The sequence below is a fragment of the Engraulis encrasicolus genome, chromosome 22, assembly GCF_034702125.1.
Source record: "Engraulis encrasicolus isolate BLACKSEA-1 chromosome 22, IST_EnEncr_1.0, whole genome shotgun sequence".
NCBI lineage: Eukaryota > Metazoa > Chordata > Actinopteri > Clupeiformes > Engraulidae > Engraulis > Engraulis encrasicolus.
The window spans coordinates 48963695-48991236 of record NC_085878.1 but is presented as its reverse complement, the minus strand read 5'-3'; the positions used below and the strand labels follow the sequence as shown (position 1 = coordinate 48991236).

The window sequence follows — 27542 nt, the reverse complement described above, 5'->3', positions numbered from 1 at the left end:
TTTAAATGAATAGCCTACCATTCAATTTCAGCCCAAGTCCACAGATTCATGGGTTCACAGGTAGCCTATTTCAGCTTAGGCACTCAAGACTGCATGATGGACATTATGTCATTATCAAAATGGGGTCATCCCTATGTTCCCCGGGTCCTATGTTCCCCAGGTCCTATGTTCCCCTCTACCGGGGAACATAGGACCCTTTTTTCAAAAAAGGGTTCTATGTTCCCCACTGCTTCCAAGTAGACTGCTGCCGCATGGCAAAGCGCAGGTTGTTGTTGCCACTGTGACAGGTTAGGTTTAGGGATAGTTTTGGTCAGGGCACAAATGTACAACTCAGAAACATTGCATTACGACAGGTTAGGTTTAGAGATGGTTTTGGGGAAGGGCAATTTGAAAGCTCGGAAACATACAATGCGGGGAACATAGGACCCTTTTTTAGAAAAAGGGTCCTATGTTCCCCGGTCCCATACAAAGACAGGGGAACATAGGACCCGGGGAACATAGGTACGCTCCCATCAAAATGTCCACAATACCAACAGTTTTCAACTTGTATCTGTCAAATATCTTTACCTGGCTAGAACATTGTCACAACTCATGAATGTTAATCCTCAATGTACCGATTTTTAAAAATCCTTTTTGTTAGTTTAGAACAGGATCTGATACATATGAAAAGCGTAAGGAACTGGTGCTGCTGTGCGATATATTAGGGGAAATTGTCAAATAGGTGTCAAAGAAAAAACTCAGTTGTGCACATACAAAAATATAAAAAATGTTATTTATTTTGGGCTGAATAAAAACATAGGCATAGGACTTGTTTTGGTATAGGCTGACACAACATGTTATACCTTTACAATTCTTTGAACAGCAGCTTTAAATAATGTCAAAAAATATGTACAAGAAGGAATTTAAACATAGGCCTAATTTTATTCAGTTACAGGGCCTACACGCTAGGTATGCAGATATTTTGCACAAACTGGCAGCACATTTTCTGGGAACAAAAGTTGAAGGCATTTTGAAATGCAATAAAAAATATAATATATATCTTAAAATAGAAAAAATACAATAAAGACCTTGTAACATGGTCTAACACACACACACACACACACACACACACACACACACACACACACACACACACACACACACACACACACACACACACACACACACACACACACACACACACACACACACAAACTGGAGTTCACTTGGTTCTGCTGAGAGGCGTTCTCAGTCTGTTGCTGGTTTGTATTTAAATAGTCCCAAATGGAGTGTTCCTCAGTCCAACAATCCAACCCTGTCTTGAGCTGGGCCCTCGTTCCTGCACATTGTGCCCATATGGAATGCCTGGGCATTCTAGAATTCTTGAAGCATTCTATAAATGCTAAGTAGAATCACTCTCGGCCCATTGTGTTCATTGGGAATACTCGAACATTCTAGAATTCTTGAAGCATTCTAAAAACGCTGAATAGAATCCCCTTTTTTCCTCTCTGTGCCCAGTGTGCTCATTCAGAACACTCGGGCATTCTAGAATTCTTGAAGCACGTTATAAACGCTGCATAGAATCACTCATCGTTTGTTGAAGCTGGGGCTTTGTATGTAGATCTGAGAAACCTTTCCAAAAGGGTCCATGCTGTCTAGCTGAAGGTCTAACTGTGAGCCCTGGTGGTACTGGGATAGAGAGTCCAGGTCACTGGGGTGGCTCTCTGGTTGCGCCATAGTGTTGCTCATGGGTAAGAACTGGGCATGGCTGCTGAACCCTCCCTCAGTGCCATGTGCTTGGCTGCCAGCCCCAGCACCTAGACTCAGCAAGGTGCCATGCTGCTTGGAAATGTACACGTTGTATCCATCTGGGAGGATCCGCTCCACGAACGTGCAGTCATCCCTCTCGTACCTGTGCTGAGAAACGACATTCAGAGAGAACAGATAAGGTAGAGAGCGGTGATGAAAGTTCTACACATAGAAAACGTATGTCTGACGTCATGACCTGACCGCTCTGCTTTAAGTTCTCCTAGAGGTGTTTGCATTAGCCATACAGAGGCCAAGGTTGTTTATGTCTCTTTCAAATAAACTTTAACACTGCAAACATGCCACAATTCCCACAACGGGACAAAGGTTATATGTTAAAAAAGACTGCTAATTTTTAAATGTTTTTATTCAGTGTGTAAGTAAACATGCATTTGTATAGGAATTAGGACATTCATGTTGTAAGGTATAATGCATTTGTGAAAGTATTGTCAAAGGTTACCAAAACAGCCAGGTTTTTGTGTAACCAACTAATAACCTTTCCCAAATGGTTATTTAACTGATTCCCAAACGCCCTCATTATAAAGTCAACTCATATAAAACACTTACAGAGCCATACAGTCTCCCCTCTCTTTCCAAGCACAGGAACTTCGAACTTGCGATTCCTTTTATGGCCACACAGCCACTGTCAACTGGACGTATTTCCATTAAACCTGAGACAAAAATAAATGATTGAGATTAATTTAGAGCCATTGTAAAATATACAACATGCACAAATAAATAACTACAAATGTACACCATAGCTGTATATTATAAAGGCATAGGACTGTGTTAAAGAAAAGGTGACCTGAAAAGGGGTACTGTACAAAGCAGATGGAAAACACGATTCGTAAAACGTTAGACCAATCTTTTCATAAACAAAATCAAAGAATGTTGCCTGAATGGGGCTAGGCTTTGTTATGCTTTAAAAGGCCTAATATTGTGTTTTGTTGCAGTTCTAAATGCTGATGATGAAGCATGCTGATACCTGTGGCAGATTTCACCATGCATAACAGCAAGCTATAAACATCTAAGGTCAAATGTCTGGATGCACATTAGATATACTGGATTACTAACTGTGCTTACTTAGTTCAGTTTGCTGAGGAGATCCGTCCACTCTTCCATCTTTCCTAATCTGCAGATGAAGTCCCTTTCTGGCAGCGTAAAGATGCTTCAGCCTGACCGTCTCTGTCCAGTCGTGGTCCAGTGTCGGCCCAGAGCCGGGCAAAGGCAGAGCCTCTACCCTCATCATCACAAGGCAAATGCTAATGCAATATAGCGTCACGATTGTCATCATCAGAAACCAGTAATCCTCCTAAGGCGCAATTGAACTAAACTGAATTGAATTGAGCGCGCACACACTGAGGGCAGATGCCACATCCACGGCGAACAAACACACACTTGGTTTGAGTGAGCTTGTCCTTTGGCTTTTATCTGCAATCCTTATCAGTCAAATCAATACACATTTCCCTCTTTGCCAGTTCGGAGAATCAAACCACAACACGCCCGTAGACACCACCCAATTGACAGCAAGCACCAGTTCAGTAGACCATAGATGAATGAGGGTTCATTCAGAGGATTTTCATTTGGATGATCATGAATTCATCATGCTTTCTGTGCTTCACTCAATAGATTTGAATTCGACATTTTGGACATTTGTTAATGCATGCCGAATAAAATTGTAAAATTAATTGGAAAGCTTTTCAGGATATGACAGTGCCAATAATGTATAAGTAGAAAGTCAAGAGATCAAGGCCTAGCCTTTTTAAAATTGCAATGTAAACATTGGAAGTTGATTCTGCCAGCACTATTACCAAACTACCTATTATGTTCAGTTAAGATGAAGTTCAGCAGACTCAAGTTCATTCGCACCGAAAATAAAATAGTGTTTTATAAGACTACGCATGCCAACAACCAAGGGTGGTCTTTTGTCCATGAAAAGTACAACATAAAAATCACTCACCTAAATGTGTCAAACTAATTTACTGGTTGGCTTTGAGATCGTTTTTTCATACAGTATTATCATTATTATGATGATGAATATTCTGGTCATTATTGTGATTAGAGTGATATAATGATTGAGCAATCTGTTTCAATTTGAATCATTTTTTTGTGAATCACAGCAGAGCAGCACTGTAGTTAAACAGTAATGTAGTGTAAACAACTCCATTCATGAAAATCCAGCATCAGTAGAAGACTTAACTTTGGAACACAAGCCTAATCCACTACCTGCATACATAGATAGGCCTACCGCTTTGTAAAACATTTCACATTCTCAATCATGCCATTTCCATAGGGAACAGTAGCCAAAATAATAATACACTACTGTACAGTACTACAATTGTTTTGTAAATGTTAATGAGGGCTAACTTTAGGAAGTAATGACTCAGTGTAAATGTAAGAATCATTTCTTCCCCAACTGCCATTCTTTAATACTTTTTCTTGATTACGTACAGGACCCAAACCTGATTGTTTTCAGATTAATAGTTCTGCCTTGCACTCATCTGGAACGTAGGCTAGGCCAGACCAACAGTATGTGAAACTGTGATGTGGTGAGGTGCTATAAGCCTGAATACGCACTGCAGTACAACTCAAATGTAGCGCACACAGTTGACTTCATCACTCACAAAGACTTCATAACATTGGTGAGATTCTCCCTTTCAATGTACACAATGAGGTTTGGTAATCAGGCTAAAATAAAGACACACTCTTTATAGGCAAGGACATGTAAAACACATACTTTATGTTCAAACATTAACACAAGACCAAATATAGCTGCAAGCAGCAATGCGGGGCCAAGCAGTAAATTTGCCAAAGTTGCCATGGCAACAGAAGGAACTGCAGCGCCCCCTTTGGCCCAAATCTCGCCAATGTTGGGGTGCATTCCTTGGAGGGGAAAATGGGGAGAGGGACGGGGAGGGTAGGCAAAGGACCTGGGCTGGGAATCAAACCCGAGTCAGCCGCATGATAGACGAGTGCCCTACCGGTTGGCCATGGCAGGGCCTGTGCTGCCCTTGATTTATATTGAGTAACACATTTCCATTCCCTCTCAAATTAGTCTATAAAATATCAGCAAGTCATTTCTATACTTGAGAGGCTTGCTTTTTGGACAGCAATTATAATCCTCTGTGATCATTCTATTTAGTAAAATTGTTTATATGACATACAATATTATGGAAAAGAATCGGGAGCCTACTGAAAATAGATATGTCCTTGAAATACTAAACATAAGAATCCTATAGGCTGCAATGTAATATTGGCCAGCCTTTTGAGAGACTGGTCTGAGGAATTGGTGTATATAGAAGCAACGTGTGTGTGTGTGTGTGTGTGTGTGTGTGTGTGTGTGTGTGTGTGTGTGTGTGTGTGTGTGTGTGTGAGACAGAGGAACCGAGAGAACAACAATGGTCTCTCTCTCTCTCTCTCCCTTCCTCCCTCCCTCTCTCCCTCCCTCCCTCCCTCTCTATCCCTCTCCCCCCTTCCTCTCCCTCTCCCTGTGTGTGGGGGGTGGAGGGGGTATGTGCAGGGGCTGGGGCAGTGGGGCTTTGGTTGACACTAGAGCAATAGCAGAGTACGCACACACCTAACTCTCGTCTCTGGTGTGTCCAGAGACCCCCTGCCGAGAATGGTGTCAGTGAACGTGCGCAGGTGCCGTTGGCAAGGGGGACAGAGAGATGAGAAAAATCCCTCCATTCTTTCCACAATTTTGAATGGCTGCTGAGAGCTGATAGTTTTTTCAATCATTACGAAAATCCATACCTGGATGCAGCATAGTGTGAAGATGACCTGTGTACTAATATTTTGAAAATTGGGAGTACGGTTCAAAAGCTACAGGCAAAAATGTAGCTAAAATTTTGACCTGCTGGTGGCGCTACAGAGTTTGAGCTGGGGATCTGATTTTTTTTGTGGTAGGTCATGGGATAGACTACCATGTGTGTACAAAATCCCTGCCCAATTCGACAAACGGTTGCTGAGATATGACCTCACTTCCTGTTTCGCCACGTTTACGATAATTTTGATTGGCTCTCACGGCTAAACGATAAAAGATATCCAATATTCCTGAAGACCCCATATGTATCTCAGTCCAGAGATACTATATACCAAGTTTCGGGCGAGTTGGTCAAAAATTGCGGGAAAATTAACATTTTTAATGAATTTTACAAAATTCAAAATGGCGGGAAAACTATCCTGGCGGAAAATGACGTCATAGAGTGCGTTGGATTCGTCTTGGCCCAAGGATTCCAGGGATACCAAGTTTATGAAAATTGGCCAAGCGGTTCAAAAGTTACAAGCAGAAATGTACCTGCAACTTTGACCTGCTGGTGGCGCTAGAGCGTTGGGACTGGGGACCTATAAATTGCTGTGGGTAATGCTGAGCCGGGCCCGAATGTGTGTGCCGATTTACAGCATTTTCCTACGTACGGTTCTATGGGCTGCCATAGACTTGCAGAGGGAGAGGAATGGTGACTAGAGAATAATAATAATGAAGAAAACCTACTAACTCTATAGGGGCCTTCGCCAGCTTCGCTGCTTGGCCCCTAAAAAGATGTGTACCTGTGGTGTAGTGAGACTCTACCATTGGAAGGTCTAATACAGAGCTGGACTGGTAATCTGGCATGCAGGGTATTTTCCGTTCTATGGGCACTGGCCCATGGGCACCCACACTGTTGTTTGTTTGTTGTCTGACTGTCTATCTGTTTGTTTATTTGTTTGTTTTTCTTAGGGACTGGCCCACAATTTTAAGAAAGCGGCCCATTGGTCCATCTCAAAATAGACAGTGGACTGAGTCTATAGGATATAGGCTACTGTAGCATGACAACAGCCTGTATGTGTGAAGGGCCAGTTTAGGACAAAGTGCCCGTATGTTTTTTTGTTCTCTTTCCAGCCCTGGCCTAATAGATGGCACAGACTACTCTAACTCCTTATTTGTAGCTCCTTTATTTGTCCAAAACTCTGTCATCTGTTTCCCAACCAGCTACCAATGGCGTTAACAGGTGCAGAGATGAAGAATCAGTCAGAATGTTCTGGCACTCTCTCTGAGACTTTGGAGAAGTGACATTGATCTGTGTAACACCACGTTTACGCTGCAATCTCCTGCCATGTCAATGTTAAATCAGCTGTGACAACAATGGGTGAATCTGCGAGTGTGGTGATGTAATAGATTGGAACTTTGTTCCTCATTTTGCCACTCCAGGCCTAAGCGACCATTTAGCTAGCTAGGACCATGCACAAACACAGGGGGACGTGGGGATTACTCCAGCATAAATTGGGGTTTCCAAAGGCGCTGGAACGAGTTTTAAAGCCGTAGTGCATTTTTTAATATATACTTTATTTCTTAGAAATGTTTCTGCAGCTGCACTCCACTCATTTGTCTGCAGTAAAAATTGAGAGAGCCTCATTTAATGAGCCCAAAAGTGGGATGCGCATGCACCAAAGCATCCACCTTTCCGGCACCTATGGGGGTTACTGTGTTTTACATTGCTTACATTCATGTGCCCGTACCCCACTGGGATATACATTGGGTGGCATTGTTCCCTTCAGTGTCCCCTGCAATTCAAACTATGATATTGTCTGGCCAAATTCTGCTCAAAGAACACACTCTACAAGGCACCAAACCCAATTTATTCTGGTGTAAAGCATAATTATGTAGTTTAGGATCTCCATTGAGGGGAAAAATGATTTCCTCGAAAGCCACCTTTCCCACTCTCCCTTTTCCAGTTCCCTGCCCCCAACATAAACACACTCATACACTCTGGCACCCACTCACATGAACACACGCGCAAACAAATGTATGTGAGCGGACATGCACGCCCGCACGCGTGCGCGCACACACACACACACACACACACACACACACACACACACACACACACACACACACACACACACACACACACACACACACACACACACACACATTACACTCTAATTTCAATGTCACACTTGTTCACCAACACAACTCATTTCATCTGAGGTATAATGTACATTTTAAGACTATTAGATGTAAATTGGATACATCTTAAATTAATTATAAAATGACGACGTAATTAATTAAACCAATTTTACCATTAAAAAGCAGAAATGGTCAGTATAGTCATATTTACACTTGAGGGTAGTTATCTTTGACCTGCGATCCCACTGATTAAGTAAAACCTCCCTGACCCTGTACCTCACACGTGTATTTTTCTCTCCTGGATGGATATCTGGGCATCAACTGCGTATGGGTTGCTGTAGTGTACAGAATACAGTGCCTTGGCCCGTCTCCAACAGATGCAGCTGTGCAAACGCACTGCAGATATTGTGTGGCTCCCAAGTGACCGCAGTAAAGCTTGTTTTTACCTCCGCCAAAGAAGGTTATGTTTTCGGTCCCGTTGGTTTGTCTGTCTGTCGGTTTGTGTGTTTGTTTGTCTGTCTGTCTGTCTGTTTGTCGGCAGGATAACTCAAGAGTTTGGGAACGGATTTCGATGAAACTTTGTGGAGTTGTTAGTCATGACCAAAGGAGCAACTGATTACATTTTGGTGGTGATCCAGATCACGTAACGGATCCAGGATTTTCTTTAAATATTCTTTACCATTGTTAGCCTATAGAAATAAACATTTAATACAAATGATACAACATTTTCAATTTCAATGAAATGCGAACCTTCATAGCTCATGTATAATCATCAAATAAGGCCCATTTTGGTATTTGGATGCTCTTTGGAACTTCAAAGATTCACATTTATGCATTTACACAACTCGAATGTAAAACTCCACATACTATGGCTGTTTTTATTATTATTATTGTTATATCAGGCCTACATAAAATTCAGTCTGTAAAATTACCAAATACATTTTGTTGGTCCCTTTTTATCTAGAACACCACAGGCAATTAAAGGTAACATTTTAACACATGACATAACGGTGTCATAATGCAGTCATGAATGTATCATGAACATTATGTTAATGTCATAAACATTATGACTTTGTCTTTAAGTGAAATTCGGTTATGATAAAGACAGGCCTAACAATGTCAATTTTTTCATAACCATAAAATTATTTTCACATTGACATTATGTTAGACTCGTTTTGACACCATTATGACACTGTTATGTCATACGTATGACGCCGGTGTCAAGTTAAGTGATACCCAATTAAAAGTACTGACAACCAATCCTGAAAGCAGTGTGACAACCAACCTAACTGACAAGTTGAACTCTTGGAGGCTCCCATGGATTGCCCTAGAAAAAAATGTAGGCCTAGATTTGTACAAAGCGGATTCCAAAAAAGTTGGGACACTTGGTATTTTGTGAATAAAATCAAAATGCTGGCATTTTCAAAACATTCAATATGTTAATAAGGTAGAGCATTGTGTACAGACAACATATCAGTTGTTAAAGCCAAGCAGAATGATTTTTTTGGGGTAATTATGTGATCATTTAAAATTTCACCCTTGCAACAAATTCCAAAAAAGTTGGGACAGGGCCAATAAAATGCTTTTTATGTTGGATAAGACTAAACACAACACAATGGAGGAAACTTAACATTTAAATACTTTGACTGATGGCATGATTTTATTTCAAAAATAGATATTTTGATGTGCGAGACATGATTTCAGCAGCTAAACTAATAGGTGTGTTCTTCGACTTGTTTACCTTCTTGTTATGCTTAATACGTGGCATATCCTCACTGCAAGAAAACAATTTTGTCACCTGTTTACTCTTATTATGGAACCACACTATTGGAACATAGTAGAGATTGAAATTTGCCATCATTATGGGCCAATATCTAAAGACTGTGCTCCAAAATATAATGCCTTGGTAGCTATGGATGCTGTTTAAAGTCTGAATATATCACTCAGCCCTCATGTTAATGCTCTACATGAGTAAGAAGACCATAACCAAGGCATCTCTGCACCCCTTTACCATCATATATGCTGTCTTTCAGACTGACCACTAAATCAAGCTGAAGTATACATTTTCTTCATAACCTGGAGGGTGCATGACTCCATGATTTTAAAAAAGAATGAAATATTTTTTCCATTCTGTAATCAGAGGACAGTTTCACATGTCTCCAAGGTCCATCTAGAATGAGCTTTGCCACTTGCAGCACTGTTTAATGTCTGCATCATGTGCCTTAATCAAGTGTTGTGTTTATGGTCATTTTTTCAACAGCTGTCATTGTTGGAGTGTCATAGTTTGCTTATTGACAATGGGTATGTCATGATCTCATAACTCGTGCAATGATTTCACAGAACTCTACGTGACAGAAATAGGCCTTATATGCCTGCAATTTTGAGAATTCAATCTTTCTGTGTAATAGATCAGTAATTAGTCCCTCAAAATCTTCGCTTCTCAGTGCCACAGCCTCTCTGTGACGGTATTTTATCTGTGCATTCATGTTGGCAGTCAATATAGTTCCTTTCAAAATATTCCTCCTTGTGTTATTTTTTAGAATTATTCAACTAATACAACATTTTTTGGCCCTGTCCCAACTTTTTTGAGATTTGTTGCATGGGTCCAATTTTAAATGACCACATATTTCCCTCAAAACAATGCTTTTGCCTCATTTTAACTGTTCTTATGTTGACCTTGTGCCATTGTGCATCTTATGCATGGATTGAATGTTTTGAAAATGCCAGCATTTTGATTTTATTCACAAAATACCAAGTGTCCCAACTTTTTTGGAATCCGCTTGTATCTTACTCTTTATACTTTCAAATGGCTAAGTTGATTTTGATGTCACCCATAGTGCAATTTGTGCAACTCAGACAAGATGTTAACAGCGGGTGTACCAGGTCACCCTCTCGTGGAATGAAATCTATGGTGCCAATTCCATGACGCGCTTACTGCTGTTGTTATCCAAAATACATGTGTGTCCCTCTCTGCTACCCGTAAAAAAAACATTATGGCGGCACGGTATGCTGCATTTTTTCTATTTACTAATACACAAAAAAGTTTGCGCCTAATTAGGGTGGTCGATGGGTAGGCCTAAACTGTAGGCCTACCATGCAGGCTACCAGGGTTCAAATCTTTGTCATGTTCTCATGGTGTTTTGGCTTCAGTTAGAACTAAAGTAGAAAGTCTCAATTAATCATTCCACCAACCGAAGTCGTCATTCAGATAGGACAGTTTTAAAATATGACAATCTCCCATATGCCGCGTCTTGGACAGAAATTCTAACCAGGATGCTTCACGTGGGACACAGTTCGCTGCCTAGCAAACTTCCTGCCTGGCAGAAATGCTCCCATCATGAACGACCTTACTAATTAAAAACATATATGTGTCAACTGTTTTGATCAGCAACCTTTGAGACTGAGATTTGACGAGATACACAGCAACCACAACTTGAGACAACCAACCCCATTCTCCCCAAGAATGTATTTGTGGAAGTGCAAGGTCATATATTGGCGGCACTATTTTGCATCTTTTTTGTTTGTTTGTTTGTTCAGAGTTTTGGTTGCACAGGAACCCATCCCAACGTGCCAAATTCAACCTAAATGGTAGTCTCCAGAGGGTGTCTGCTGGGTTCATGTTTCAAGAAAAGGTCACAAAGCTTTTAAAGAAAAGTAACATACAAAACTGACTAAACCTGATTTGGGCAATTCCCCACGGCAACCAACTGAAGCTGATTGAAGATGCTCGACCTTGTCAGCAATGACGTAGGATTGCGCGCTCGCGCGCGCGCATGTTAACACACAATACACAGGCATCTGTAAACAGGGGAGAGTGGGAGAGAACTGTGGAGACTGTTACGAAAATAGATAGCTGCTACCTTTAACGACATACACACACGGTCCATTCAAATTTAGATAGAATAAGAAGAGTAGCAGCACTGCACTTTGGACCACATTTCCATTGTGCAAAGGCTGATTTCCATCAGCCCTGTAGGCCTACTTCCTAAGGCTGGTGAAAATGTATAGGTAGCCAGCACAGCTTTTATTGACTAGACCTTTTTGAACCAAGTTGATGATTACCAATTTCATCAAGAAACTATTGTGAAAGTAGGACTGGCTGTAAAATCCATCATGATGACGATGGATGTCAATTCTAGATATGGGACGGCAAGTGGAGTTTCCAGTTCCGATTTGTCCTGAAAGCAGGAAACCCTGACGGAGACACATTTCCGCTCCGCTTCCTTGTTGAAGAACCAAGCTCAACATTGAATATGTATTCCTTTGGACTATTTTTATATGAAAAACTATCGACATGCTTTAGTTTGTAGTTCTCGTGTTATGCGGCTCATCGTTTCGTTACATACTATAGGTTTTTACGCGTCCAGTCTCTGAAGTTAGTTTGGTGGATAAAACTTCAGAAGAGTTGTTAATCGTACAACTACTACCTCACTCGGGCGGAAGGAATGGCACATTCAAGGAAAGGGGTGAAAGATGATGATATGCCTGGCGAAACCGATGGTGAAGGTAAGAACGACTTGTTAACAACTGTTGGAACTTTAAGGAGAACTTGGACTAATTGCACAGACGTTTTGTCAGAGCGCACAGGTAGACTGCGCAAAAGACGAAATGTTCCAACATGCCTACCACGCCTTGTTTGGTCCAGTGGATATTTCCAGCTAATACATTTGTACACATGCCGTGTAGCCTACAAGTTGAGTGAACCACCACAAAGCCAACTCCCTACCCATACCCATCGAAGACCAGTTTTATTTCCCAAGGTAGACATATTGGTTGTTGCGTGTAGTCTGAGTACTGCGGTTGGGGGGTAGGGTCTTCTACAGTATACACATCTATGGGTAGGGGTAGAGGCCAGGGGTTCCAAAACTTTACTATACACATGGGTCCTAATTTTTTGTTTCCCCCTGGCTGCGTGAACCTAGCTGCGCACAACTCAACCTCTGTCGTTGGAAACCGCTGCGCTGTCGGTCAAAATAATAATAATTAAAAAAAAAAAAATAGCTCACATGGTTGGCTGCCAGTGTCTTGCCCCTCCTTGTGTTTACAAACACTGTGAAACCATGTATGACGTCGAGACGAGCCCCCCCCGTTCTGTGTTCCCCTTTCACAACTAGAGTTGGTGCATTCCTAATCATTCAAGAACTACAGAAAATATCACACATATAAACGTAAAGAAGAAAATGAGAACACAGTCACAGTCCCTCACCAGTCTACCCTTTTCATATCATACCCAAACAGCTGGCAGCCCATGGTCTATGGTCTAAGGCACTGTTACTCATTGCGCGGCTCGCGAGCCTCTGGCGGCTCGCGACGCCTGACTTGGCGGCTCGCAAGGTTATGGAAAAAAATATTATAGCCCAACACAATCAAGACCTGCATTTAAAATCTGCCATGCCTACATACATATACAATGAACACGCATCACAGTCATCTCCATCACGCCAAGTAGGCAAGGCTATGGGCACGTCTACATCAAGATCACTTTTTTCCACCTGGCTGACCCGGCACCCCATGCGTCCTTGTTTGACTCGGGTGCGCGCAGCAAGCCACATTTCCCCTCCTAAGTGAGCCGCAAAAATCAATCACAGATCTTATTTGAAAATGCGTTGGCTGTCATTTTTATGGACGTTTGTTCACATTTTCATTGGTGGCTTAGTTTTGCACTATTTTAAAAATAGACGGCTTTACATTCTACATGGCTGGGGGTCGTCTATCAGCAGAGAAAAGAGCGCCGAAACTTAACCTAATTCGGCAAACATCCTTCACAACAACGCAACGACACTCCATGGCGGAGACCAATAGGCCTAAATTATCTTGTCCACATCAAATGAGTAGCCTAATTCCATCATACATTGTGAATGATGCGTGCACGCGCCTGGTGTAACTCTCTCGCGCGCATTGTTGGTGACCACATCGCAAATCGCTGTTCATTTTCGCGCCTGGTGTAACTCTCTCGCGCAGATTGTTTGGTGACCACCTCCCAAATCGCTGTTCCTTTTCAGTTTAACCGGGAGTTGTCAAACTGGCAATGAAGGCAAGCAGAGCGCGAATAAAGCACGTGGAGTCGCGTTGGAATGCTGCAAGTTGGAAACTTAAACTTTCTCTCTATCTCGCTTTCTCTCTCTCTCTCTCTCTCCGCACGGCCTTGATTGACAGCTGATAGAACTCAGTGCTGTCGGCGACGTCGTATTTTTATAAATAATAAGTTAACAAGACCAGCAGGCAACCATCCTTCACAAGCTCAATAACTCTTGAGCCAATCTGTTAATTCCGTCCTCGTTACATTGTGAATGACGATCCGGAGGTCTATCCATCAGCCATCAAAAATATACTGGCTGACAGCGCCAGAGAGAGAGAAAGAGAAACAACAAAAACTGGACTCGTCCCTCTGTTTTTGTGTTGGTTTTGTCTCTGGTTGCTTGTATTGGCCATCTGTCAGCGCCAGGTTAAACTGAACTGCCCTATTGCTCTTTTATGTAAAAGTAGTGTTTAAAAGTGAGCTAGGAGGCCTACCAGCAATTGCTGACATAGGGTAATTAATTAATAATTCAATAATTTAATAATAGGCCTACTAATAATTTAATAATTGATACTACTACTAATAATAATCATTTGCATAAATAATATTACAACCATGTGTAATGAGGCCAACACTATCAAGATGTAACCCCCCCCCCCTCCCCCCAAAAGGCCCTGAAAAGTAAGTGGGGTGGGGGGGGGGGGGGCGGGGGGGGTGTTGCGCCGCTCCATGTGGCTCTCCTCCTGATTTTTTTCCCCCTAATGTGGCTCTTGAGGAAAAAATTGTGAGTATCACTGGTCTATGGTCTTTTGGTCTATTTTGGTGTACTTTAGTTTTTCAATTTACTCAATTATTTATTTTGTTTTGCTATACTTTTCTTGCCACCCTGCCTCGTCCAGCCTCATGGTCCCCCAGGTTATCCACAAGCAAGCAGCACTGGAGTCCCGTCCGACACAGGGGTCAAAAGCCCATTGGCAGTTGACCGACGCTACCCAATTTGAACCCCATGACTTCACAACTCTGAACCAACAATTAATTATATTAATATAATTAAATATAACAACATCACAGCAGCAACAACAAGGTTGACGAGCAGGAGTATAATGCCAATGTTGCATTGAATTCCTTCACAGTCTACCATTGGCTGCCCCAGGCAAGGTGGTGGCGGTTGTTGTTGATGTTCGCACAGCAGCAGCCCATTTAATTATAGCGTATGCTGTATGTGACACATGTGAGCTCAGCTGTAGAACAGTGTGATGTATTTGCCATGGTTGTTCATAAATTTGCTGATTCACACACACACACACACACACACACACACACACACACACACACACACGCACACACAATCTCTCTCTCTCTCTCTCTCTCTCTCTCTTATTTTAATATCGTTCCAAGAAACACGCAAATTGTACAAGACCTTACGGAAGAGGTCATGGATGACATCAACCCATCCGACCACCTGCTGTGGGGTACAACGCATCTGGTGAATGTAATTTAATGCAATGCCACACAACTCCACAAGGTTCATTGGAAAGATATTGTTCACAAATCATAAAATCATGTAACCCCATTAACATTACACCACGTGAGTGTGAATAGCATCCATGTCCAAGTGCATCAGTAGGCTACTTGTCCATCACTGGACCGTCAATATTGTGTACAGTGCAGCTAAGGCGTGTGTTATGGTTCCCCCTTGTGGCTGAAGGGGTGAAGTAGAATGGTCACAACTTGCATTTGGTCTCGATTTATGTGGTGATGATGGCCATAGTTTTTGTTGAGGCCAACTTATTGTTGGAAAGACTGCTGTGGTAATTGATCAAAATACTAATTATATAACACATTATTAATAACTCTTTGCTTTCTCTAGATGTCATAGATGATCCGATTGTTGAACAGGGAGCAGTGGTATTGAGAAGGTAAGAATCTCCTCACCTTTGTATGTCTGTGTTTATATTGGTTCTCATTGTGTCCTTTTTTGTTCTAGCAAGTCCCCACCTGGTGTCACTTTTTCGAAAATTACTTTCTTTTTACCCGGGCTTCTGAAGGGTGCTGGGACGGGTATTGCAATGACTCTGTGACCTCTCTGTCTCTCTGTCTGTTTGTGTGTCCGCCTGCAATATTTTGTTTTGCACGTTTTGGAGGTGGCGCCAGACACACATCATGTGCATCTAGCATCGGTCAGGGGAACATGTTGGCATCTCTGATTGCTCTTGTTTTTCCCTTGCAGTTTTGTGGTGGAGAGGCTTCAGACGGAGAGCCCGGATGTGCCCGTGAGCCATGAGCTTCTTGGGGGCACTCCATCTGAGGGGGACGACCCCCAGATCAAAGCCGTGGTGGGACAGTTACTGAGTATTGCAGATGATCTGAATCGCAATGCTGAACTTCAACAGTATGTCTGTCTCTGTTGTTGTATTATTTCTCTTTCCAGTGTTGTTTTTTTTAAATCTTTGAGAACTTTAATTCCTGCAACAAGAAATCTGTTTTTAATTTGTAAGTCTTACTTAAACGTCACCACAAAATAATGCCTGGGTGTCGGTGTTCTTGGTGTCTGAGATGTCAGTAATTGAAAGAAAAATGACAGACATTTTTAAGAATATTGGCCCCTGGGAGAATTATTTCAGTTTTTGTTTCAAAATTATGACAATGACACTGAAGCCCAATGCACTGACCATGTACGAAGTGACTTACAAACTTACTTTCTCTGGTCCTCTACCATCCCACTCACCCTTGCAGCCTCATCAACACTGTGCAGGCCAACTGTGCTCAGGACGTGTTCGTCACCGTGGCCAGAAGCATCTTCTCCGATGGCATCAACTGGGGCAGAGTGGTGGCACTCTTCCACCTGGCCTACAGACTCATATCCAGGGTATTTATATATTTAAGATTTATAATATAACTTAAGTATATATTATTTCAGAATACAATATTGCCACGTGCATACTGTGTTAAATACATAAATAATGTGTATTTATATATTGAAGATTTATAATCTAAATAAAGTGTAACTTACGTATATTATTTCAGGATACAATATTGTCACATGCATACTGTGTTAAATGACGTATACAACACACGCTAACTGGGACAGGGCCACCTGACCTACAGACTCATTTCCAGGGTATTTAGAATATATTTAAAACTCATAAGTATAGTAAATGTTCTTTTGAGAATTTAACAATTATTTAAGGACACAACGATGATATTGTTGATACACGTTAACTGGGGTCAGTGGGGTGGTGGCATTTTTCCACCTGACATTTCCAAAGTATTTATTTTAAATAAATTAAATAGCTATTTGAATCTCTGAGTATTTAAGGATACAATGATAAAATCTTTGTCATGTACGTATTGGGTTAAATAAAACGCAACATGCATCAGCTGGGAAAGGGTGGTGCCCTCCTAGGCTACAGGCTCATTTCCAACCTATTTAAGAAGTGAACAAGCATTTTATTGGCTTATTTCAGCATACAGTAGTAAAATATGCCACATGTACATTTGTCAGTAGTTTAAATATGACACACAGCATATGACATGCATTGACTAGGGCAGGATGTTGGCATTGCTCCACCTTGGTGCAAGGGCTTGTTTTCAAGCTATGCAAATATTTGTCTAATGCATACGGGGTGAAGTACAGTATCAAGGTATTGAAGAATACAAGAATACAAGGGAGCAGTGTTTCACATTTGTCATGTCCAGGGCTCTGAAGTCCCTTTTTGCTTTGCCAAAACGGCTTGTAGATGTTCATATTACCAGCCAAACACCAACTTACTAATGAGTCAAAGTGGCCAGTGAGTTTTCTTTTTCTACCAACCAATCTGAATTTTCAGCTACATTGGGCCAGTTGGCAGGTGTTAATTTAGAGCCCTGGTCGTTGCCATAGAGGGTAGATGGCCATATTTAAACACCTTAAGACATCTTCTCCTGGAGGCTTATGGCTGCTAGTTCCACAAGCACATTCACTTACATGCATACACGTTAGGGCTGTAACGATATTGTATCGAACCGAGAAATCGTGATACACAGAGTCACGATACTGTATCGTGATACAAGGAGGCAGTATCGTGATACGCCCTTTCAAAGTTTTATTACCCATTAGTCCAGAAAACAACATTATGATTTGATGTGATGGTGTTTCCAAACTTCAGTGGAGATACATTTCAGAAATCGTGGGGTGTATCGAACCGTAGGTCAAAAATCGTGATACGAACCGAATCGTGAGTTGAGTGTATCGTTACAGCCCTAATACACGTACTCACGCACTGACGCGCACACACGTACACATTCCTACACGATACCTTGTTAAGCGACCTTCTGCGTTTTGAAAGCCACTATTTAAAACGAAAGTATTATTATTATTAGAGCATGACTTGCAGGGGACAAAACTACAGTTGCCTGTTGCATTTCAAACTTTTTTCAGAAAAAGCTCAGAATGCTAGTAATTAAAGACATCAATATTTTTAAACATATATCTACAGATTATGTATGTTCCCTTAAGTCTATCTCCATTTAATGTACTTAACTCTCTATCTCCAACATTCCAAGGCTTTGACTCAAAACCACTTTGAAATCATCCGCCGTATCATAAGCTGGGTGCTCCAATTCATCAGGGAAAACATTTCATCATGGATACGTCAACAGGGAGGATGGGTAAGTTTTTTTGTGTGTGTATTTTTTATTTTGGTTTATTTGTTTTCCCTTGTCTTGTTTTCATTTCATTCTTCTTACTGAATTGGCCCACTCAACTGTGTGTGTGTGTGTGTGTGTGTGTGTGTGTGTGTGTGTGTGTGTGTGTGTGTGTGTGTGTGTGTACGTGCATGTGTATGTGTTGCAGGAGGGCGTAATGCACAGTGTGTCGCGATGGCGTACGGTGTCCATCCTTGCCGCGGTTGCCTTCATCACTGCTGTAGTGTACTGGAGGAGAAGTCGCTGAGGCCCAGATGGAGGACTATTGATGATGACACATGCCACCCATGACAACGCTGGGAACTGCCCTTCATCTGGGGTGAATTCCAGGAAAAAAAGGTTTAGTAACTTACCACGGCATGTCAATATCAGACAGAGACCTCTGACAGAGACCTCTGACTCTTTTGTTGGAAAATAAGGGGGCATGCATAATCGAGGCATTTTAACGCATACACAGCTGCATGGCTGCACATCGGTACACCTCCCCCACCATTTTGTGAGTGTCGATATGTAGCAAAGCGCGTCCTCTCAATTTTTGATGCTTGATACGTGTCACATGCGTTGTGTTTTGGGGTGATACGTGCATAGCTCTGGAGAATGTAAACGACACATGTTAACGTGCGTTAGCTTTCATTTCTCGCATCGACTATGTAATCCCCCTAAATCCATAGTGGGTTTACGAATTACTCTGACTTAAATTACCTTGGTTAGTAACAGAACTATGTTCCTGGAACATTCCCCTGATGATGAGGTATCGCTCTCCTGTTTCTGCTGAGCTGTTTACAAAGAGTGTTCAGACACGTCATCAGTACCAGCAGATGCTGCTGTCCAAACTACTATCCACACCACCACTCCCCAGATTACTTTTTTAATATTCTTTTTTTAAAACCTGTACATATTACCACTTCTGTTCTGTTAAGTTATTGTTAACGGTTAGTGAATTACAGGGATGAGATGATGTATAGAAGCCAACAAGCAACACCCTCCCCTCCCTATTTATAGTGTAATATAATGTTTCAAATCTGTACAAAATTGTGCAACAGATCCTCTCGAAAATATGAACAGAGGACCTGAAATGCAGGTGGATGAGAACAAATTTTATAATTTTTATCAATAAAGAGCATTATGCATCTCATCTTCATTTCCGTTTGCTTCTTCATGATTTGTAAATGGATGTATAAAATGTTCACTAATGGGAAATGTACATTTACCATTTGAAGCATTTACTGTGAAATCATTTCTCATGGGATGGTGTGTCCATTATATAAAGAAATGTCATTTGATATGATGTCATTTTGTCACTGGAAAAGGCTTGAATGTCGAAATGCATCTTGAGCGTTTTAAAAACCAAGCCACTACAATTGTGCAAAAAAGAGTGCTTTGGAGTTCCTCTTTTTCATGTGTTTTCCCAGCCAAAGCCGATACAAATGACTTTTGAGGTCAGGACGCGCTCTTGTTAAATGTGGCCTACTCAGAAGTACTTGTGGATCTAGTCAGGGTACCTTCAGTGGAACTCCCTCAAGGTGTAAACACAGACAGAAAATACTGTGAAAGATACAAATGGTGATGCCAGAGAAATGTACATGTATATATGAAGTTTTGTTGCAAAATAATGTCAGCGCCATTTTTTACTTTTGCCTTTTAATATTGGAAATTACTGTCATCTACAGGTATGTGCGAATTCTTTCCATTTAAATATTTTGAGAGCATAATTTTTAAGCCTGTATAAAATTGATTTTGCAATGTAATGCAATGCCCAATACAAAAATATTAATTTCCCAAAATGTTCCAAAATGGCTGTCCAAAATGTTTTTTATGTGCTTCTCCAGCAGGACAAGACATGGTCTCACAAAATGATGAATTCTATAAACATTGCATTACACCAACAGGAAGAGAGGCAATTACAGTTAGTTTTGTTTGGACTGAAAAGGAAAGTAAGTTCCTCCAGAGTCAGGACCCTGGGAAAATGTAAAAGTAAAATTTTTTAAAAATCTATACTTCATTATCAAGTAGACATTCAAATCGGAACAAAATTATTTACCCAGAATTCTGCCTACTTGCCTGATAAGCAGGTTCATCTTGTTTACTAGGCTTGATAACGACAGCAAACACACAGAGATAAGCAAATAGGGAAAACCTATTTAACATGTTTCTGGAAATTGCTGTTGTCTCACTTCTTTCTCTCACTTCTTTTCTCATTTTTTCACATGATGAAACTGCTTAGTGTATGCAAACACACGAAATGACTGCCATACAGTGCACAGCAATAATGAGTACATCCCTTTTGAAAACTTAAATGACCTACAGTGGCTATGGAAAGGCTACACACCCCTGTTCAAATACCAGATTTTTGGGATGTAAAAAAATTACAGACAAATAGTTTCACAGCTCTTTCCACCTTCAATCTAAACAATACAATTGCAATGTACAATGCCATTGAAAATAAAATCAAAGTTTTAAAATGAAAACAAGAGAATAATAATATGAATGAACTTCATTGCATGAATATGCACACCCTTAAACTAATATTTTGTTGCAGCACCTTTGCTTTGCACTCAGTCTTTTTGGGTAAGAGTCTATCAGAATGGCACATGTCAATTTGACAACACTTGTCCACTCCTCTTTACAAAAGCACTCTAGTAAACGTGACTGATTGTGAGGGTGTCTCATCTCCTGTCGTCTTCAGATCACCCCTCAGATATTTCATGGGATTCAGGTCTGAACTTTGGCTGGGCCATTCCAAAGCTTCAATTTTATTCTGGTGAATTCCATTATTTTGTTGATTTAGACATTATGCATGGGTTAAGTTCCTTTTAATCTTCAACTTTCCAACAGGGGGCACAACAGGGTTTTCTGGCAACACCGATTGGAATTAATTGGGAGCTGTTCATAATTCTCTCCTCCCTGACTAAGGCCACAGTTCCAGCTGAATACAAAATGTGCCAAAGCATAATGTGGCCACCACCATATTACTTCACTTTAGATAGGCAATGGTTTTAATTGGATGATGTTTTCCTCCTCTGAAGCATTAATAACCCTTAGTAAATAATGAACAAATGATGAATAAAGCATTAACAAATGTTTGTAAATGGCTTGTAAATGTTGTGTTAATAGTTATATTTATCAAACATTTACAAATTGTTTGTAAATGACTAATAATACTCTGTTACAAGATTTGTGAAACCGCGGACATATTATGTGTAGAGATTTTATAAAGTGTGAACAAAATGTAGCTAATAACAAAAACATTCATTAATGTTTTGTTCATCATTAGTTAATTGATTACTTACCGCGCGAATAGACCAGGCGCGATGCGATTCAAGCGACAGAGTGCAGCAGCAAGTGATCCGAGCGATTGAGGAGACTAGAGTATGTCCGTACACAAACAACAAGAAGTGTTACCAGTTTTTTCATGGTTTTTCATGTGTTTACTTCTGTCTTTAATGTTTCATGGGATTTTGCCATGTTGACTTAGCCATATTCATAGTACATATGGACATGTACATTCATGGACTTGAGCTCTCATGTTGCTACCTCATTTAATCCCTTGAATTGTAAATGCATTTCGTATGTTTTTGTAGGCTAATTTGTGTGCTGATCCAGGGGGTGGCACAGTGGGCGCTCCAATTAATGAAGGGCTTTCAGGCCTGATGCTTTGAAGCGCGCACTGCGTCATCCCCAATCAGTAACAGGTGATCAAAGGAGACACCTAGATAAAATACAGGAAGTAGCTAAGACATTGACGAAGGTAACAGTCGAAACGTTTGTCTATTCTTCTGCTGCTATGTAATTTTTATTTTATTTTTAATTAGAAAGAGGAAAAGAAGCACCCGAGTGCGATCCACTTTTTCACCTTCTGATGTTTTCCTCCAAACATACCTTTTGGAATTATGCCCCAAAAAGTTCAATCTTGGTGGGGTATATTTTCCAAAAAGACATGTGTATGCCACAGGAGATGCTCTCGCAATCTGTCATGTTTCGAGTGCCTTTTTAAAGTGGAGTGGGATAAAATTGCCACATCAAGATCCAGGCCAAGAAGTCTGTGTGTTGTAATAAAAGCCAAATGTGCTGCAACAATGTATAAGTGAGTGTGCATATTTATGTAATCATGTTCATTTACAGTAAGTTTTTTTTATTTCATCTTTTTTATTTTTCACTTTAAAGCTTCGAGATTGTTTTTCATTGCATTGCACAGGTTAATAGTTGACATTAAATATGGAAAAAATGTGAAATTATATGTCGGGGCAGAGTACATCTTGAGGTTGATGTTGTGACAGATTGACTCTTTAGCTGGGATCACTAGGAGCTCTGTCTTGGACAGGTTCAGCAGTAGGTGCTGTTCCATCATCCATGTTGACAAGTCGGTGAGGCAGGCTGACATGCGTGCTGAAACAGTGGAGTCATCTTGCTGGAACGACAGGTATCTGGGTATCTGATCAGGGTGTCATCAGCATAGCAGTGATAGGAGGAGCCATGTGTTCGAATGACATGTCCCAGGGAGGAGGTGTACATTGCAAACAGAAGGGACCCCAGCACTGATTCATGGGGTACACCTGTGGAAAGAATGTAAGTTGAAGAAGTTTTCTTTGCCATGACACAAGGGTGTGTCCAGAAAGGTAAGAGTTGAACACGAGTGGACAACATCACCAGCGAAAAATACAAGTGTTAAAAAGGTTAACATACTGATATTTTAAATGTTGTGATTAAAATACAAGAAGGATTCCTATTCCTATTATATCCGCTTATGCTTCCATAACAACGTTCTATAACTATTCTCATTAAAATATGGTCTTCTAATAGCATCGACCCTTCTGGTGTAAAACTTTTTTGTCTGGCCTGTTATCCTTTCTCCATGTGGTGTCATTGCTTAGAGCTACAGCAGGAAATGGAAAGGGGTTTGCTCTGCAAACTGTTTTATTCCCAACGGTTTGATAGAAAACTTTTTTTTAATGAGTCCTTAAACTGATTGAATGCTTGATCAATTACTAACATGCTTTCCTCTGAGACTTGGGTGTACTAATTTCTGTATCTGCAGTGCACCACCTTCATTTCCCCAAATACTAAAAAAAATGTAATATTATATTATAAAACTTAATTGTACATCTTGCACATTCAACAGATATTGTATTAAACATATGGTATCTACAATATATCGTGGAGATATATTTTGTGGATATTGAATAAAAGGAGTTCAAAATGTTACTTTTCAAAAAAGGGTGTGCTCATAATTACTGTGCACTTCATCCCAGTCACATTTGCTAAAGAAGCCACATACATCTTGAAAACGGCAATAATATTGTTAAATCTTATTTTATATGAATAGTTATTGGTTCGAATTGTTTTCTTCATTCTGGCCTACAATGTTATTTCTTAGTAATGTGCTAGTAGTAGGCAACTACGTGATGTAGGCTATGGGAACCTTTAGGGCGCCTTCCTCATAGGCTATCTGTCGCCCTAGCGGCTGTCTTGGTGACTTAAGTCACCTCTGCCACCGTACAGCACAGCACCGCCGCCTTGTTAGCCTGATATCTTAATATTGAGCTCTGTATATATTTAATGAGCTCCTGTTTAAAAGACCATTAGCTCTCCATCTCACAGGTAGGCACGTTGGCAACGAGAAATACCCAAGGCGCCTGCCTGGCTTTATCCTAACGACAGGAAGGTGTTTCCTGTCTTAGGTGTGGTGGTGGTGGGTTGACTAAACGCTGCATTTTGCAATTGTTGCAACAGGTAGACGCAGCCTCACATGTGACTCACATGTCACTCAGGTGCGTTCGGGCTCATCAGTGAGGAGAGGAGGAACAGTATGCGCGTTTCTGGCCAAACATCATAAAACTCAGGTAGGCATTGTTTGATTTACTGCTCTTAATCGGTTCGGGATTACCTTTCCTGCTCGAAGTAAGGTGTAGCTAATACTCCGCCTGAATAGTTTAATTGTTTGCTTTAGCTTGATAATTAACTAATATATTTCTCCAGGCCAAACACGTTTCCTTACCTTTCCATTCAAACTAAGCTACTGTTGACAGGCATTACGCAAAAGGGTATCCTATCCAAGAAGTCCCATACAATTCTACACAAATCTGACTCGTCGCCGCCAATGCGCAATAGATGTTTCGAAATGTGTTCGAATCAAATGGTTTCTGAATATTACAGAGGTTTTAATAAGCGCTTGGGAATTCCCGGTGTGAGAAATTGCAGTTGGGATGAGTAGGCGTAACCCAGAGAGTTGAATCTTAGTTTACAGAATGAGAACCTGCCAAAGGCGTCAGTATGTCAGTATCAGACAGCTGATACTAAGCAGGATTTTCTACATTTCTACATGCATTAATACTGTAGTCTGACCAATGAACACCCATTGGCTAGTCGTGTGTCAGGAGCTCCCAGAGTAGGGCTTGAACAGACATTACTCCTGGACTGAAAAGCGTTTTAAACTGAAACTAAGCTCTTTTACACTAAGCTCAGACTATGCACATATGTGCTATGTAGGCTCTCAGCCACTGTACGTGTTTAAAACCTTGTTTTCTCAGTCAGATTGGATAGCTCCCATGTAATGATCTCATGTATGACCAGGCAGGTTGGGACGTGTTCCTCTGGCTCCCACAGGAATTCTAGCCAGAGGAATGCCTGAACCACTCCACAAATAAAATTCATCCTCATCTCCTTAGTCAAATATAAATAGCACGCATCTTGTCAAATCAGTTAGCAGCCTGTGCTCCATAGTCAAATTAGTTTTCCGCAGGCCTAATTGAAACAAATGTCTTATCAATGAATGGGAAATGTCAACTGTCAACACTTGACTGTAGACAAATCAATATCAAACTGTGAATCACGGTGGCTACTAGACTTTTAACCACAGTAATGATCAGGAGATAATGCACACTTGCACGGATTGCAGTGCGTTATGCTTTTTGAAAAACAAACAGCTTCAGCAAATAGAGTATGTAAAAATGTAAGGATGTAGTATTGTAAAATGGGCAGACAGTGGGCGTTGCTTTGTGCTGAATGGAAATGTACTAACCTGCAGCCACACCCTGTGAGGCGAGTGTTTGGACTGGGGGAGCAAGCCATCTGATAGAGCCAGCGCTGGTTGAAAAACTTGCCTGGCAAGTTGAAGGCAAGCAAGCAAGCATATGGTAAAATGGCAGAGGCAGGCCCAGGCTAGGCTGTGTCCAAATAAGGACTATTTGACAAAAGTGTGAAACACTAGACGTTTCCACCATTGTTTCAAGTTGACAAAAAACATGAGGTGGTTCTTCCTCTGGTGTGGGTATAGTGTTGCAAAAGTTGGTTTTGATATCACAGGATGGGACATTACATTTAGCCAACAGGTAGTTACTGTCGCAACAGCAAAACATATGAATCAACTGCTATCGATTTATTAAAATACCAAAAATTAATAATTCTCTCACAATTTTGGGTGTCACCTGTAATTAGAGTTGAAATTGGGCCATAGCTCTACGGGGTTGGGGTTCACACTCAACAACGCTCAGAGATGAGCTCCCTCATAAACACACACACACACACACACACACACACACACACACACACACACACACACACACACACACACACACACTTCCTGTACACCCCCTGCCCCACCACACAAACACATACACACCTACCTGACACAACTCCACCCCACCTCAGTAGTGCAACCAGTCACAGGTGAGTTCCTTCTGAGTCGCCATGTGTTTATAGTAACACAAAAGAGGTAGACGTTGATAAAGGGCTCTTCCCTCCTTACAAAAGCCATTTTAACATGGCCCAGGGCTATGGGCCACACCCCTGCCAGTCTGCCTGTCAATCCTCAGTTTACTGTGAGGTCACAGGTTGGAGACTTGGCCAGGATGACTTGTGCTAATTATACCATCTCAAAAACATGTGTTAACACATACCAATGATGCTTAGTGGCTGAGTTATTTCATTTAGGCCTACATCTCTTACCTTGTGCCTGTTTGAATATGGGACATAATGGACCAAACTGGGCCATACCTATGACATAGTACGTAGTGTGCACATTTAGGCCTACATCTTTTCTGCAATCTTTTTATTTCAGGTACATGCAGCGACTCTATAATCAAGTACAATGTTGGGTCATTTAAGTCAGTCGGTTGGAAACTATCTTACTTTTTGGAGGGTCCGTATGTAACGTGCCAGGAAGATTTGCATTGCCATTTGTATTTGTTGTCAGGCGAGGGGAAGCAATATGGAAATTTGTGACTTCAGGTTTTTTTTTTTTCACTTTTGTGAGCGACATTCACAATCCTTAGTTAGGGTAACAAGGGAACTGTCAAATTGAGACAATCATGTAGCCAATACTGTTTTGCCATACCTTATGAGGAAGTAAACATTGTGCTTTGACTTTATGGTGTGTTACCTGTACCAAATATAATGCCCAGTGCTGATATGGTCCCACTAATGTGAAAGAGAGCAATATTTTGAGTAAACTGGACAGAGGTGAATTAATGACCAGGCCAACTGGGTCCAGGCCCTAACTTGGCCATGTGGCAGCCACCCAAACCGCCCTTCAAAACCATCTTTGAAAATGAGGTCTTCATGAGCTCTGTCTCAGAAATCAACCTATAGTCAATAAGACAACAAAACAACAAAGAACTCAGAGGGCATCAGTGTTGGATCAAAAAGTGTGTAGGCCTATGTCCCATTTACACCTACCCTGGGCGTAGCGAACCGCATGTCCCATTTACACCTACGCTATAGGCCTAGCTAGCATATGTCCCATATACACCTAAACTAGGCTGAGCAATGCTAGACCTACACTTAAAGGATAACTTCTGCCAATTTCGACATGCAGCTGTAATGCTCACACACACTACCCTGGACTTGTCAGTACCTGATACATTTTTTCAGCCTTTTCCGAGTTCCTGGTCATTTAATGGGGGCAGAGTTCGTTTACATTTCAAAAACACATATTTTGATTTATTCCCAATAACATCCAAAAGGGTACGCAACATAAGCAGACAACTATGGATGAAGAGAGAGCACGATTTTGAGTAAACTAATAGGTGGAATGGGCCATGTCTAATAAGCTGATATTGAGAGGTAGACTACTGTAGATCATCTATTAGGCCTAGTTGAACTGGAGTGTTCATATGTATGCTTCTTTTGCAGTAGTGCAAAGTAAAACGTAAAACGGTAGCCTACATC

General features: G+C 41.1%; 3 protein-coding genes across 4 annotated transcripts in view; 2 read left to right on the top strand and 1 right to left on the bottom strand.

Moving 5' to 3' along the window:
* Positions 1–758: 758 nt before the first annotated feature.
* fgf19 (fibroblast growth factor 19) lies at positions 759–3464 on the bottom strand. Its single transcript, XM_063187886.1, has 3 exons — positions 2869–3464; positions 2353–2456; positions 759–1896 (listed from the first exon to the last, which is right to left on the bottom strand). The coding sequence occupies exons 1-3, from the start codon at positions 3077–3079 to the stop codon at positions 1567–1569; spliced, it is 645 nt and encodes a 214-aa protein (XP_063043956.1). The 5' UTR covers positions 3080–3464; the 3' UTR covers positions 759–1566.
* Positions 3465–11855: 8391 nt separating this feature from the next.
* On the top strand, positions 11856–18737 carry zgc:153993 (uncharacterized protein LOC767645 homolog). Its single transcript, XM_063187885.1, has 6 exons — positions 11856–12178; positions 15562–15610; positions 15922–16083; positions 16428–16560; positions 18237–18341; positions 18526–18737. Exons 1-6 carry the CDS (start codon positions 12118–12120, stop codon positions 18622–18624), a joined length of 609 nt encoding a protein of 202 aa, XP_063043955.1. The 5' UTR covers positions 11856–12117; the 3' UTR covers positions 18625–18737.
* A 5164-nt stretch (positions 18738–23901) lies between these two features.
* ano1a (anoctamin 1, calcium activated chloride channel a) overlaps positions 23902–27542 on the top strand; it is a 37987-nt gene continuing 34346 nt past the window's right edge. Inside the window, exons 1-2 of one of the 2 annotated variants that reach the window (XM_063188508.1) lie at positions 23902–23975; positions 24108–24217. The gene's annotated coding sequence lies outside the window, so the exon portion shown is untranslated. Of the gene's footprint in view, positions 24218–27542 lie in introns of both variants that reach the window. The other variant, XM_063188509.1, reaches the window with a different exon arrangement.